General features: G+C 47.2%; 2 protein-coding genes across 2 annotated transcripts; one reads left to right on the top strand and one right to left on the bottom strand.

Annotated features, from left to right (window-relative positions):
- Nucleotides 1-1,331: 1,331 nt before the first annotated feature.
- Nucleotides 1,332-2,603, bottom strand: LOC135447797 (nyctalopin-like). The gene has a single exon (XM_064712871.1). The coding sequence runs from the start codon at nucleotides 2,601-2,603 to the stop codon at nucleotides 1,332-1,334; it is 1,272 nt and encodes a 423-aa protein (XP_064568941.1).
- A 7,928-nt stretch (nucleotides 2,604-10,531) lies between these two features.
- Nucleotides 10,532-13,973, top strand: AGTR2 (angiotensin II receptor type 2). The gene is made up of 2 exons (XM_064712825.1): nucleotides 10,532-10,676; nucleotides 12,296-13,973. The coding sequence occupies exon 2, from the start codon at nucleotides 12,369-12,371 to the stop codon at nucleotides 13,485-13,487; it is 1,119 nt and encodes a 372-aa protein (XP_064568895.1). The 5' UTR covers nucleotides 10,532-10,676; nucleotides 12,296-12,368; the 3' UTR covers nucleotides 13,488-13,973.
- Nucleotides 13,974-15,325: the final 1,352 nt, after the last annotated feature.

Below are 15,325 nucleotides of genomic sequence, written 5' to 3'. Positions count from 1 at the left end.
CCATGTCAAGTTGTGCAGGTTTGTGTGTTTTCAACCCTAAACAAGGGTTTATTTCTCTCTTATCAGCTTGGGGTAATTCCTCTAAGGACAGGGACAAGTGTGGTGTGTCTGGCACACATTCCTTTGCTTCCTTCTGTGAGCACCTAGTAAACATTGGATAAGGGCTTTTCATATACCTGCACAAATGGAAAATTCCATTTGGGAGGACAGAGCAGGCTGATCTGTGTCTCCCAGCAGCTGAAGGGAGGCAGACCTGGGATGTGACACTGGAATTGTGCTGGGACAGAGCTCCTTAACAGCATGTAGGGAGATAGACACAGCTTGTACAGACCATCCCTGAGACAAATCACCTCCTTGCAGGGGTAAATGCAGAGCCACATTAGCTGAGGTTCAGTGCTGTGAGGAACACCTAGGTGATAAAATGTTTTACATGATGGTGCTTTTTCCCACACCTCCCACACATTCCAGCAGCAGAGATCCCCATGTGCCTGCTGTGGGAAGGCACCATGTGCTCACAGTGATGCTGATGGACTGGGCCTTTTCTCAGGACTCAGGATGTTCTGGAGCATGTGCAATTTATTCCTATTTCAGCAGTACTCACTCACAATATTCCCAGTATGGGCTGGGAACAGGAAGGCAGCCCCTCCCAGGCAGGTCACACCTGGCTGTGGTCAGTTGGGAAATGGGGAGGGCAGAGGAGAACATGCTTCCCAGCCCCACATCACCAGCCACAAGCCCCAGTACTGAACTTCCCAATTTGACCATTTGCATTGAATTTTGATGTTAGCATTTCAGATTAGACTATTACCCATAAAGGAAATAATACATTCCTATATATTGAAATTTCTTTATTTGCATATAAAATCCAAATGCCATCAAAACCATTGTTCTTAATCAAATTTCAAGAAAGCAAATAATCACCCTCCAATTTATAACTGAAATGTCCTGGCCTCGTGCTGGGCAGGTTTGCCCCTGAGCAGGCAGCACGGGCCAGATAGCTCAGTCCTTTGGGGGCAGACTGTCCGAGTGCCCAGGCTGCTCTTAGCCACAGGCAACTTTAGCAAGCTTAAGGGATATCAGCTCTTTTTAGTGATTATCAGCTCTCTTATGATTTCAGCTCTTTGCTTGCTAAGGCGCTGTTGCAGGCCGACCGAAAGGCAGACGCGAGAGGAGAAGGCAGCTGGAGTTCCACAGCAATGGCTTTACTGGGGTCTGTGAAGGGTTCCAGCGATGGCTCTTCACCAGAATGGGCTAAACCAGCCCTTTATATAGGGTATAGGGGAATTCAAAATTGTCCAAGAGCAGAGGTTAAGGGAAAGTGGCCTATGGGGTTACAGAGAGAAGGTGGCCAGCAGGGTGCCCCATCCCCATGTGTGGCAGGCAAGTGCCAGCAGGATGAGCTGGCCTGGCAGGGCGGGAGGCCTGGGGGCCACGCTGATGCCAGCCACCCTGCACCTGTCCTCGGTGGCCATCTCCAGGGGCACGGGGCAGTCCCCCAGGAGGCCAGGGAGGGGCTGCTGGGCTGCTGTGGCGTTGGCAGGGCCCGGGAAGGTGCAGTCCAGGCCCTGGATGAGCGCGGCCGTCCAGCGCCGCAGCCAGAGTGTGCTGCAGTCGCAGCTCCAGGGGTTGTGGGACAGGAACACGTACCTCAGCCTGGGCAGGGAGGAGAACAGGCCCACAGGCAGCGAGCTGAGGTTGTTCCTGCTCAGGTGAAGGAAGTGCAGCTTGTTTAGGCGCAAAAAAGCAGAGTCTGAGATGGAGGAGATCTGGTTGTTGTTCAAGTACAAGTTTCTCAGGTTGAGCAGCTGCCTGAAGGTGCAGTCCACAGCGGTGATTCTGTTGGCTTCAAGGTGCATGGTCTTGAGCTGGATCAATCCTTCAAAAAGCTGATTAGGCAAATCAGTGATGAAGTTGTGGCCTAAATTTAACATGCCCAGTCTGAGAAGCTTTGAGAAAGCTCCGTTTTGGATGATCCATATCCGATTCTTCCTGAGATTGAGATCGTTCAGGGTTTCCAGGTCCTTCAGGGAATCTCTGCCGATGGCCTCTATGTGATTGCCCTCCAGGGACAGCCTCGTGAGGCTGGAGAGGTTCCTGAAGGCTTGTGGGACATACCTCATGTTATTGGAGGCTAAATCAAGCCTTTCTAAAGAAGGCAAGTGTGAAAATAGAAGTGGGTGGATTTCAAAGATGTTGCAGTGGGACAAATCCAGGCTGATGAGGTTTAATAGTCCTCTGAAAGTGTTTGCATGCAGGTAGGTGAGGCGTGAGTTCCTGCTGAGGTGCAGCTCTTGCAGCCTGCTGAGAGCATGGAAAGTTCCTGGGGTCAGGAAAGTCAGATTGTTCCCATCTAGCCAGAGGCTGTGAAGGAAAGTCAGGTTTCTGAAGGTGTTGGTGTTGAGAATCCGCAAATAATTGTTGGAGAGGTTTAGAGAGATAGTGGATGGTGCTATTTCTCCAGGTAGCGTTTTCAGTCCAGCTCTGTTGCAGAGGATGGTCTCTTCAGATGTACATTTGCACATGCTTGGGCATGAATTGGAGACATTCTGACTCAGCCCAGCCGTTGCTGCACAAGTAAATATAAATATAACGAGAAAGAACATGACCAGCCACACATCAGCCACAGCATCTAATACCTGATGGATTGTAGAGGAGAAGGCAAGAAAAAGAGCATGTACCTTTTGGGCAGGTGAACCACAGGCAGGGCAGGGTTGGTTGGCAGGGTTGGTGCACAGTGAAAATAAATCAGCTGGTTCCTCCTGCTGCAGCCCCGTGGGGATTAAGTGTTTAGGCACGTCAGAGCTGATCAAGTGCTGCCCTGAGAGACAGGGAGACTTCTCAGCCCAGGGTCATGCTCTGACAGTGGCTTTTCTCACCTCCTGCCCTCTGCAAACAGCAACAGGTAACAGACTTCCCCTGGCAGCTGTCTGTGACAGGCCCCTGCTCATGGGTCATCACCATTCTCAGAGTCTGCTTGGCAGTTGCCTCAAAAAACTATTCTGGAGGAATTTTTGTGATTTTCTGTAGCTGGAGCTTCAGCAAAGGCAATGCAAGGTGGCTGTGCCATCCAGGTGTGAGGTGAGGGCCCTCAGCCTGACAGAGGCTGCACACACTGACAGATGCCCCAGGCTCAGGGATTTCCCTTGGTGATGGCTGTGACTCCCCTGCAGTAAAGTGGGAGACTGCTAGGAGCTGTGCAAGCCTCATGTTCTCTGACATGAGAGACATTTCTCTGACATTTTTCTCTGGGAAAGCACAGGGGAGTGCTGTGTCCTGGCAGTGCCTCTTCTTGGGATGTGCCCTGAGCCATCTGTGAGGGGTGAAAAATGAACCCTGTGGTTGAAACAGGGAGCACCTGTCCTTCCTGGGGCACTGCTTGTCTCCATCTGAAGATGCCACTGAGAAACTGGAGCAGGACTTGAATCCTTAAATATCTGTGTCCTTGCCCTGCCCTGTTTTTTATCCTATATCCACAGTGCAAAGGGAAAATGCATTTGGCGGCCTGATTGATGAACTCAACAGCCAGGGATCAGCAACCTCCAGACTGATCATTCTGCAGGAGGACCAGACCCAGGGCTTGCAGCTGATGAGTCATTAGTGACACAATTGCTTCTCTTGTTTTTGTCACTCTAAATTTTTCTTTTCCACTTCTCTCTGCTGGAGTTCTCATGGGTTCTAATGTGATTGAAGCACCTTTTGTCAGCTCCCTGCCTTCCAGTGCATTTCCTTGCTCTTAATTCCTTGGTCTGGCTCAGCTTTTTTCTTTTTTTCATTTTTTACAGGTTGAGTTTTCTTTCAGTCCCCTGTTCTGCCAGCTCTGTCCAGACAGTGGCTAAACCCCCAAATATACAGTATGCCCAACAGTAAGTGTGACCTGGACAAATTTGCAGCTCTGTTGTTTTCTCAGCAGAAGCAGATTGTATTTCCTGTGCTGTTAAATCACTATATTGGCTTCAGCTACTTCTGTTTTCTTCTTCATTTTTTCAAGCAGCAATCCCCTGAAGAACAGCTTCTCCCTGGAAGCTTGGCCAGGATGATCATGTTGTGTAATGGAGACCATCCTCCAGCTGTAAACAACATCATTTATTTAGTTAGACAGGCTTTGGTGCAGTGTTACTGGGGGCCAAAATCTGGTTTCCACCATGAGCAGCAGTGCTGGCACCATGCCTGGGGCTGGTCCTGGGAGCCCCAGAGGAAGGTGGAAATGTGCACTGCTCCCCCCATCCAGCTGATTGTGTCTGGGGTCAGGCCAACGGTTTTGGTGGGTGAATCTTTGTTTTTTCTATTCCTGGCTCAGCTGGGGCTGCTCCTCCAAGGACATCACCTTGGTTTGGTGTCCTGCTGCTTGGTCTCTGTGGCTTCTCTTGCCTCTTGAAGCTGCACAGCTGGGAATCTCCATCCTTCCATCATTTGTCAGTGCAGCCCTGTGAAGGAGACAGGTTTCTGCTGATCTCTGTGCAGGGCAGGTGAGCTGCACTCTGTGCTGGGGAACTGAAGCTGAAGTTTATAGCTCAGGCTGAAAAAGATGGATCTCTTGCTTTGGTATCCCTTTTATTCTACATAGGGTTTATTTCTGGTTGTAATTACAGCAGTGTTCTAGCATGTTCTAGCTCTTAGTAAAGCCCAGTGCTCTCTGTAGTGTAGCTCTCCTTGATTTCATATTGGAAATTTTCAGATCAAAAGCATGCAGCTCTTGGAGCTCATTGCTGCCAGATGTTGCTTAACTGGACTCAAACACTGTGGTGGAACAGGACAATGCAGCTGCAGAATGTTTCCTTGCTTTAGAGCCTATAGGGCCAAGGAAACCCATAAGTATCAAAGTGACCAGATTTTACACTTTGTCCCAGGTTTGGCAATTCCAGTTTCTCCCTGTAAGGACTCCACAAAGCATGGAGGTGGGGTGGCAGCTGCTTGAGAGGATTTTGTCCAAACTTACCAATGGCAGCCCAGGCTGCAGCTGCCCTTGGGGTGGAAGCAGTGCAGTTCTATGCCAACACCCAGCACTGTGGAGAGCCAAACCTTTGCTGAGGGCTGAGTGCTGGTCCAAGAGTGTGGCCACAGGAATGTCCTGTGTGTGCTGCAGTGCCCAGTGCTCCTGTGCCCAGCACTGCTCCAGCTTCCTGAGCATCTCTACTGCAGTCACTGCCACGCCAAGTGCTGCAGAGACAAGGTAAGGATGTGCTCCTAGAGAAGAGCTGACACGTGAGTTTTTTCTCCACTTACCTTTTTAGCAAACTTTCCCTTTATGGTCTGTTCAAGTATTAGCATCCTGCTCTGGGGTTCTCTTTTCCAGGCTCAGCTCTTTGTGCTCCACGTGCAGGGACTCTGATTGTCTCTCCCCATCTGCCTGGAGGGTTTCTGGAGTGCATCATGTGTTTTGGCTGAGGTGCCTCATCCACCCAGCTTTAATGGAAAAGCTGAACCACTGCAGGTCTTCTGTTAAATTCTATTCCACCCACCACATGACCATGGTTGTGTTTTTGTCCTTTTTTCAGTCACTGATTTATCTGACATCTGGGATTTATAGCCCAGCTCATCCCCTTCAGAAATTGTTTGTAGCTGATGTCAAGAGCTTTGCCTAATACTGTAGATTTTGAGGAGATGAATTCTCTTTAGAAGATCGAGGCAGTAGTCAAAACTTCTGCTTTGGGATGGTCTTGCTGGTCTAATAAGTTAAAAGAGCAAGGTTTGAATTCTTTAAACTTTTTATTGGGAAAAGGTGGAATTAGTAGAATCATTTAATAGCTTTGTTGGTTAAAAGATTGATTAAATAATGTGGAATATGCAAATGTCAGGAATAATCTGGCACCCCCAAAGCTTTATCTAGCTGGTGAACTCTCATGTGTATCTCAGTATTCTTGGAACATAAGAGGAATTTCTAGTAAAAACACTTCAAAAGTGGGAAAGCTGTTTGCAGTGGTTATAGTTCAAAATAGCAAAGAGATGAAGATTTTTATTTTTAAAAGATCTCTGGAAAGAGACCCTTTGGGTGCTCTGTAACTCTACAAAATTTTCCACTGAGTCCTAAATCTTCCTAAATACCACCTTGAGACCCTAAAGAGAATTGTGAAGCATTCTCACATCCTTTGAATGTCAGGCTATATACAACTATATTAGTTCAAATAAAGCAGAAGTTAGACAGGAGGGAACTCTCTCCCACAAGCTCTGGGCACCAGTGTCTTGACTTGTGCTGCTTTGAGAGAAATGAGGAAAAAAGTACCTGTGGTGATGAATTATGAAAGCTGACTGTGGGTTCCTGTTGTGGTCTCAGCTGCTGAAATGCTGCTCTGCCACTGATGCTCCTCTGGCCATGAAGGCTCTGTGCCTGTTTTTGGCAAGCCCAAAGTATGGTGGTTTATTTGTGTTGGGGTCATGGCTGGGAGCTGTGCAGCTCTCAGGGATGGAGTTTTGACCAAGTCCTGCTGCCTTCAGCAAGAGCAGGGCTTGCCCCCAGAACAGGCAGCGGTGCCAGGGTGTGTGCACTTCCTGCCTTTAATAGCAGCTTGTTTTCAAAATCACTTATCTGCTTGTTTTCTTTGCTTCTTTTAGTAGCTTGTAAAATGCTTACAGCCAATAATTTGAACAAACAATGTCATGGAGGATAACCTCAATCTTGGCAGTACTGTTGGCTGGACACAAACATCTCTCATAAAATAAATGCTTTGGATAAGTTTTCTGCATGCTGAAGGTAGGAAGGGCATCTCTCTTCCCTCCCCAGTGCCTCTGTCACTCTCACTGAACTGCTCCAAATCTGACCCCTTCCAGCACAGAAGGTCTGTTCTCTCAGAGTATCTGATAGGCCCTGTCTGGGTGGCCCTTGTGGCCACTGCTGTGCTGCTGGGAAGTGGAAAAGCAGCACTTTAAAAAACTTAGTTCTTCCACATGAAATCATGGATCCAGCAGGGAGAGTGGAACACTGACCAAGGTCTTGCCTTTGAGGATGCAGGCAGCTCTCCCTCTTGGCCAAAACACTGGGTTTGCAGACAGCCACTACCAGACCTGATCAAGCTGTGCAAGGACCCAGAACTGACCCAGCAACAACCATGGATGGGATTGGGACTCACTGTCTCAACCTTCTGCCTTCAAGGTCAGTGCTCACAACTGCTCCCTTCCCTGAGTGCCCAGAAAGGATGCAAGCAATCAGCTTCTCTGAAGAAGTGCTCTGGGGCTGGGGAAGAAGGGTGAGGTAGATTCTCCAATCTTACTTGCAGGACTGAGCAATGAATCCCTAAAGAAACTCTTAAATAGACAAATGCAGGAAGGAGGAATGCTTAGAAAAGTTTATGGAATGCTGGAATGTTTGGCACAGCACACTCCAGAATATTCTGGGCTGGAAGGGACCCACAAGAATCATCAAGCCCAGCTCTTCCAGCCCATGCAGGGATCAAACCTGCAGTCTTGGCATTATTAGCACCATGCTCCATCCAACAGAGCTAATCCCAGGGTCTGGCATGATGAAAATCATCATTGTCCTGGCAGCTGATGCTGGATCCCCAACTCCTGCTGCCAGCCTGGCACCAGGGAGTCAGGGAATCCTGCTGTGAATCAACACCAAACACAGCCACAGTGATCTGTGGATTGTGCATCCTGGGGAGCACATTTATAAAAGGTTTTTTCCCTCTCACTTTCTCCAAAAGGAAGAAATCAAGCTCATGGATACAGTTTGCATCTGGATCTCGCATTACTTGGAGCCTGTGGCAGGCTGGCAAGGTTTAGCCTTCAGAGGTGGCTGTGACAGCCTGCTGGCACTGTCAGGCTGCTTATTGGAATATTCCATCCCTGACAGAGGCAGCACTTCCCTGCAAAATCCAAAACCTAGGACTTGGAGTGCATGGATCCTTTTCTTTTTATTTGTACAGCTGATCAGAAGGTACTATTTGAGTTGTGTGTGGTGATGGTTTGGGGTTTTTTTTTAAACACTCCTGGTGACTTTTGACCTCTTTAGGTGCATAGGTTTGAGGATGGAAAGACAAACCTAAGGGTTCTATGTGGCCCTGCAGCAAATTTCTTGCTCCTCTTGAACTGTGAATTATTTTACTTGGTGTAAAAGATGTACTCAAAATTCTACCCCAGATTCAATCCCCAGACACCTCAAGCTTCTACTAATTTAAAACCAAACAGGTCTTGTGTTGAAAACTCTCAGCCTTTGTAACTTTGCAGCCAGATGAGCAGTGAAAAAGCTCTGCCCTGTGCTGAGCTGTGTGCTGGGCTCTGCTGCAGCAGATCCATCTGCTGGATTTACCAGCCTGGCTGTGGAAACACATCCCACAAGCTCAGGGGCGTTGGCTCAGCTGCAGCACTACATGGATGAGGTTCTTTTGTGCATGGACAACTTGGGCATCTGTTTTACAGCAGATATAGTGAAATAGATATAGCAGAAATAGTGAGAGGAAGAAATGGTGGGGGAAAGAGAGAGAGAGGGATTTGTACATTAGTGAGAGGAAGCTTTGTAGTGAGGACTTGGGATCAGATAAGGAATCAGATGCATTGAGCATTGGCAGGGGAAAGAACAGGAGCAGGATTTATCAAAGGGCAGCCTGAGCTGTGACCCCCATTGCACTGCGTGCATCAGGGCCATTTCTTGTCTGTTAAAGTCTCAATTCTGTCGGCAAAACAGAATAAACACAGTCAGGATCTGTAAGGATCAAAAGTTGTGTGGAAAGGAAAACTTTAAGTCTAAACAACTAGTGTTTGTTATTTTTGAAAAATAAACATTCTTGTGCATTTTTCCTTCACTGGGTGTTTGCTGAGGAATGGAGCAAAACCTTTTACCAATGGTTTGTGTGCAACTAGCAGCAAAGACTCCTGGCTGAGGGTGTCCTGGCACATCTTGTTACAAAAAAAATTAATAAATATGGCTCAGAATGAGTGCTGACATCTCAGATCACTCACCAGTGGACCAGCAGTCCTGCAGACCCCAGGCAGGGTCTGTGCAGGGTAAATTGGTGGCAGAAGGTGGATCTCTGCTCCTCTGCAGCAGGACTCATGACTTGCTCTGTCTTCTGTGTGCTTGCAGCATGACAGTCCTGACCATGGACTGCTTTGTCCTTGAAGCAGTAAATCGTTGCACTGTGATAAATAGAAATGCTGTGTGGGATTCCCTTTCTTTAAATAACCCAGTCTCCTTTTAGCACAGAAAATGCTAAGAGCTGGACTTTGAATTATGAGGCAGATAAAGACAAAAGCTGCCAAGGACTCTTCTCTCTGCCTTGAATGTAGCACTCACCTCCAGGGATTGGGTGTATATGAGTTTGCTGATAAGCTTTTCCAACACTCTCTGAGGCTTTTTCTGGTCAAAGACAGAGCTGGGCTGTGGTGAAACTGGTCAGACTGTTCTCCACAGCCTGCTCAGCCCTTAGTTCCCCTGAAGATGCTGTTAAAAGGCTGTTTTCCATCTCTCCTCTGGGTCACTCTGGTGACAGCAGAGCTGGTGATGGCTGCTGTCCCTGGTGTCCCGGAGCAAGGGCAGCACTGGGGTTCCCCCAAGCCCCCACAAGTGGATGCACCTCTCCCCAAGGCTGTGCTGGTGTTCAGAGGATGGGATGAACTTGGTTTCAGTGCTGGCCAGTGATTGAGAGCCAGGAGCAAAGGGAAGTGTCACTGCCAGGGCCTCCAGTGGTTCTTTCTGTCTGGGACATGAGTCTTGCTGTGGAGCAGAGCACACGTGCCCCCAGCAGATGGGCAGCTGTAGCAGAGATCACACTCAGGCATCAGGGCAAAGTGTTTAAGCCTCTGGGTGCTTCCCTTGCCCTTTTCTTATCCTCCAGGAGCCCCCTTGGAGCTCCTTCCATGGAGAGGAGGCTGGGGCCAGAGAGGCATAGCATGAGATGCAAGGAAGGAACAGTTGTACAAACTCTGTGTTGTGTGGAGTTGGCATGAGCTTGTTTTGGTCATGTCCTACCCCAGTGCAGCCTCAGAACCAAACCTGCTCTTAGCCATGTCCTGCTGCCTGATTTGTCCTGATTTGTACTGATTTGTCCTGATTTGTCCTGCTGCCCTCCTCAATGCCAGCAGTGTGCATGTCTTTGCAAGGAATAGGGCAGTGGCTTTCCCATTCTAACTGGGAGATGGGATCAGCCCCCTTACCCAGGCAGTGCTGGTGTGACTGCAGTGATGTTCCTGTACTTTCTGTCTCTCTGTGTTCCCATTATAGTCAATTCTGCCAGGACTAACAGCCTATTTCATTCCCAAATGTGTTAGCCAGTGCTAGGACTCCACGGACTGCACGGGAATCCCTCTGCCCTCAGAGATGCACAAATCCTTCCATGGAGGCTCCCATATCTTGTGTGTGCACGTGGAGGGCAGAAAGGGGCTGAAAGTGTGGGTGTATCCTCCTGGCCCAAGAGCTGCAGTAGAAAACCACAGGGATATTTGTGTGAATTTCCTTTTTCTTGCTTGCTTCATTTCCTTTTTTTTTTCTCCTTTTTTTCTGGCTGTCTTGTTGCTCTCTCCTGATTTACTGCATGTGCTCACGTGGCCTTGGAAAGGGGGGTTCTCAAACTGTTTTTCTTCCAAAAGGAAAAGAAGCTGGCAGGCATTCATATTTCAGTTCTGGAGTTATGTAGTTTAAAGTCTCCCAGTGGAAAAGGGAAGATATGAGAGAGCAGATTGCTGGTGGCAATACTCACCAGAAGGAAAGGGGAAAAAAGGAGCACAGAATTCTGGAGGCTTGAGAGGTAGGTTTTCTATCTGCTGCTAGAACATAATTTCCATTGATTTGATTCCATTTGTGCTGGAATGTCTCGTGCCTGCAGTGAGAGGAAGAAGGAGCAGCTCAGAGCAGATCCTCAGGCACCACTTGTGCATGGCCAGAGGGGGGGAGTGGGTTTGTCAATGAAACCTTGTTCTCTGTAATGCAGTACAAATAATTATGGTGTGGTCCCTCTGCTAGGAGTCAGGGAGGAATGTAATGCTTTGTGATTAATTCTGAGATTTCAGATTCTATATGTTAAAGTGAAGAGCTCGGGACATAAGGGTGAAATGGGACTCAAGACCCTCTCTGAATATCTGTGTTCCCAAACAAAAAAGCTTTCATTGGGTTTAGGACCCCTTTGAATACAGAACATGGGCTTATGATTGACTATTTGTGACTTTAAATACCAGCACTCTGCAGAAATTCCCCTGCTGAATTTTCATTGTTGAGACAATATATATCAAATTAAATTTTTGTCAGCATATCCAAAGTAGTATATTGAGTATTTTGCATTGAGCAAATGATAAACTACTGTGCATTAAACTGTTGATACAGAAAAATACATTTGAAATGATCAGTTGCCTTCTGTTAAATGACAGATCATTACCCAAATCTGTTGTCTTGGTGAAAATCCTGTTACTTTAAGAGTTCCTTGAGAATTCTTAAATGCCTGTCTGGTTCCACAAAAACTTACTAGAAAGAGGAAATTAGTTTTTAATTATGTAAAATAAAATACTTGGGTATGATATCTTTCTCATTGGCTTAGAAAGTCTTCAAGTTTGCAATATGTCCTGCTCAGAGTGCAGACACAAGCTGTTGAAATGCAACAAAGGCAGACCTGTCAATTAACTCTCTTATTTTAGCTGTTTTATAGCTACATTTTCCCTTGCTGAAATCCAGTTCTGATATTTCTAAATGAATGGCTCATAGTACTGTTAAATTCAGTGCCTGCAAGGACTGAGTTTATTGCTTGTGTCTACATTGAAATGATCTCTTTTACTGTTCTGATTAAAGCTGTCACGAGGGAAGGAGATGCAGATGTGTGTCAGAAGGACACTGACAGTGAATGACATTTTACAAAGACCCTTCAGTGTCTTTGTGTCCAGCCCTGTGAACTGGGGGGCAAAAAAAAAAATAGTCACAGCTTGCTTTCCTAATAGTCCTTTTTAATGGCTGCTTTCACATCTGCCTTTTTATATTATTTTAACTGCTCAGAGTGCTGGAAATAGCATGAGAAACTGAGAAAAGGATCATGAGGAGCTTCAGCGTGGCCTTTGGGTCACAGAAGCTCCCAAAGAGCCTCCAGCTCCTGAGTCCATAATCCTTCTGCTCTGCTGGCCACAGAAAGCACCATCTGTAATCACAGATAAACCCCAGCTGCTCCCTTCTCTGCCAGGCTAATTAAAAAGTGCTGTGACGTCCCTAGGGCTAATTGTGTTCTGTCAGTGGGATGGAGGTAAGGAGTTCAGCAGGGCTGCCTGGTATTTCAGCACTCAGCTTACTGATATAACTTCAAATGGTTTTTATTTTATTGTGTCTGTGTGATTTCAGAGCTAAGAGAGGTGCAGAGTGCATGTCTAACACATGGTTTCTGATCTGCAGGTGAGCAATGGGATAAGAAAGTGCTGCCAGCCCATGAATTTCCTGAAGAAATTCCCTTTCCACCAGCACCGACATGCAGAGCAATTACTCCCTTGTTGTCACCACCAGGGAAAGTCTCCAAGTCCTGTCTACAGCACTGACAAACTCATCAGCTGTGTCACACTCATCCCCTCCCTGCCCCCTTACCTCTTCAAACTATCAGTTTTCACTGATTCCAGCCCTCTTCTCTGCAGTTTTTGTTCTTGGCTTGGTTGGCAACAGTGTGGTGGTTGTGGTGCTCTGTCGTCACACTGGCCCCAAGACAGTTGCTAATATCTACATTTTCAACCTGGCCATGGCAGACCTGCTGTGCCTGGCCACCCTCCCCTTCTGGGCCACCTACTATGCTCAGGGATACAACTGGCTCTTCGGGTCTCTCATGTGCAAGATCTCCAGCTCTGTCCTGTGTCTGAATATGTTTGCAAGTATTTTTTTCATTACGTGCATGAGCGTGGACCGGTACCACGCCATTGTCCACCCTATTCACTCCCAGAGGAGAACTCCACAACAAGCTTATTTTGTGGCATTGGTGGTGTGGGGCCTCGCCTGCTTGTCCTCCCTCCCAACTTTTTATTTCCGAGACACTTACTACGTTGAAAGCTTGGAGGTCAATGCTTGCATTATGGCCTTTCCTTATGAGAACTATGCTCAATGGTCTGTGGCAACAGCCTTCCTGAAAAACACCCTGGGCTTCTTCATCCCCTTGGCAGTGATCACCACGTGCTACATCTCGATCAGGAGGCACTTGCTTAAAGCACAGCAGTTTGGGAAGAGCAGGCAGAAGAGGGACAAGGTCCTGAAGCTGGTGGCTGCTGTTGTCATTGCCTTCCTGATCTCCTGGCTGCCGTTCCACGTTCTGACGTTTCTGAACGCGCTGGCTCACATGGAGGTCATTGCCAGCTGTGCGGTGGTGGGGCTCATCGACACGGCGCTGCCCTTCGGCATCTGCGTGGCCTTTGCCAACAGCTGCACCAACCCCCTGCTCTACTGCTTCATTGGCAACCAGTTCCAGGAGAAGCTGCACCGCCTGTTCAAGAGGAGGGTGCACCAGCTCAGCAGCCACCGCGAGAGCTCCTCTGCCAGGAGGGGCAGCTGCTTCAGAGAGCCCGAAACCCCCGTGGGCAAAGAAGGGGAACCCGAGTCCTTCCTCTAGGCTCTGGGGTGATGTCAGTGCAGCTGGGTGTTCCTGAAGTTGTGACATTTCTTTCTCCTCTTCCCTTTGTTTCGTGCCCATTCATTCACCAGCTGTTTGAAGGAGAACCTGGTTTTGTCATACACGGGGATTTATTCCTCCTTCCTTTTCACAAGTTTCACACAGAGGGAAGGTTCTGACAAATAACTATATTGATGGCACTATAAATATCAGCTTTTTGTATGACTGGGATCAGGCAAATGTTATGTGTAACACCAGAAGCCTAAATATACTGAAGGACCATTACACCATAGCTACAACTGCACAGGTGCTGAGTATTATACCCTAAACTGATTTTCTAAAAGAGATTCTCACCAGAGAATGTGTAAATAAAGCAGTGCAGATATTTCTGTACCTACCTGTAAAAAAATATTTTGACATTTATTTTGTATATTTCAATTTTTTAAAATAAATGGCTAGAGATGTATATAAAATGCATCAAATACACTTCCAGCTTGCTTCAGCCTGGAATCCTGAGAATCTGTGGAGATGTGGCTCTGCAGACTGCTGAAGGTAGGAGGGTATTCTTGTGGGAAAGTAAAACCAAAAAGTGCACATTTTTATACCTTTCTCATAGCAGGTAACATGTCCATAGGCCAGATGGTCCTTTCTTTGATTTAGTGTGGTCACTTGTGGCAAAAATGCTGCAGGAAGTGAACATGCAGTGTCCCACTGCTATGTGAGCATGCTGAGCCCCACACACTGTCTGTCCACCAGCCTTTGTTGTGTGGCCCTTTTGCATTTTAAATGTCAATTACTAATGTCAATTTGGAGTACTGCATACAGAAATCCTGAGTGACTCTCTCTTGTCACCCAGAACCAAAACCATGGAGTGAGTTTACTCAATTTAACTAAAAGAATGAATAAGAAAAAAAGTATTTGGGAAATACTGATTGTATTTTGATGTTTATTTGAATTTTTTTTTGCTGGAGAGATACTGGTCCTCTTGGACCCTTTGATAGGCTCAGTCCAAAAGAGGGGTCTGTTATTGCACCTTTTACCATTGCCTGCAGGTTTCCCCCAGGGTGAGTGACCAAGGATCATTAGTTTCAGGGAATTGTCTCTGATATCAGAGTTACTCTTAAGCTTGAATTCACAGTTTTGATCCGGGGTCAAGCCAACCTCCCTGGAAGTCCCAACTGGCTGGAAACATGGGAACCTGTGCAGGTTCACTCCTCTGGTAGGTAGGGGTAAGTTTCTTCACTGGATTTTACAAGAAATGTGTGAGTCTCAGAGTGATGTGAGATTAAAAGTTTGTGCAGAACTTGGTAGAACAGGGCCTGACCATAAGTAACCCCCTCTCCCTGTCCTCCTCTGGTGTTCTCTAGTGGGGTATGTGGCTGGAGAGATGCTTATCCCTGAAAGTGGCGCATCTACCCATGCAGCTCCCCTGGAATGTTTTTGTTGAAAATGTTCCGAGGAGCTAATAATGTCTGGGGCGTTGGGTATTTCTGGAAGGACAAACTGTTAATTGCTTAGCAATGAGGACAGCAAAGCAGTTGTGCTACAGCAAAACAAACCAGCACACTTAGAAAATCACCAGGTGCTCAAGGTAGCGAGTTCAGAGGGATAATGAGAGGTTGTGGAATCTTTTTTACCTTTGCTGCAATACAGGTCAGTAAAGAGCACAAGTGGGACATTAATTGATGCCTTTGGAGTCTCAAATCAAAAGCTGACCTGCACCACCTGAGCTCCTGTTCTCCTCCTGAGAGGACAGGCTGCACATTCTCAGCATGTCAGGTGGGACCTGCTAAAAACCAACAGTGCTTAACAAGGATTGTGCCTTTTCCCTGGTGTGC

This window comes from Zonotrichia leucophrys, chromosome 4A (genome assembly GCF_028769735.1).
Source record: "Zonotrichia leucophrys gambelii isolate GWCS_2022_RI chromosome 4A, RI_Zleu_2.0, whole genome shotgun sequence".
Lineage (NCBI taxonomy): Eukaryota > Metazoa > Chordata > Aves > Passeriformes > Passerellidae > Zonotrichia > Zonotrichia leucophrys.
This window is presented reverse-complemented; position numbering and strand designations above follow the sequence as displayed.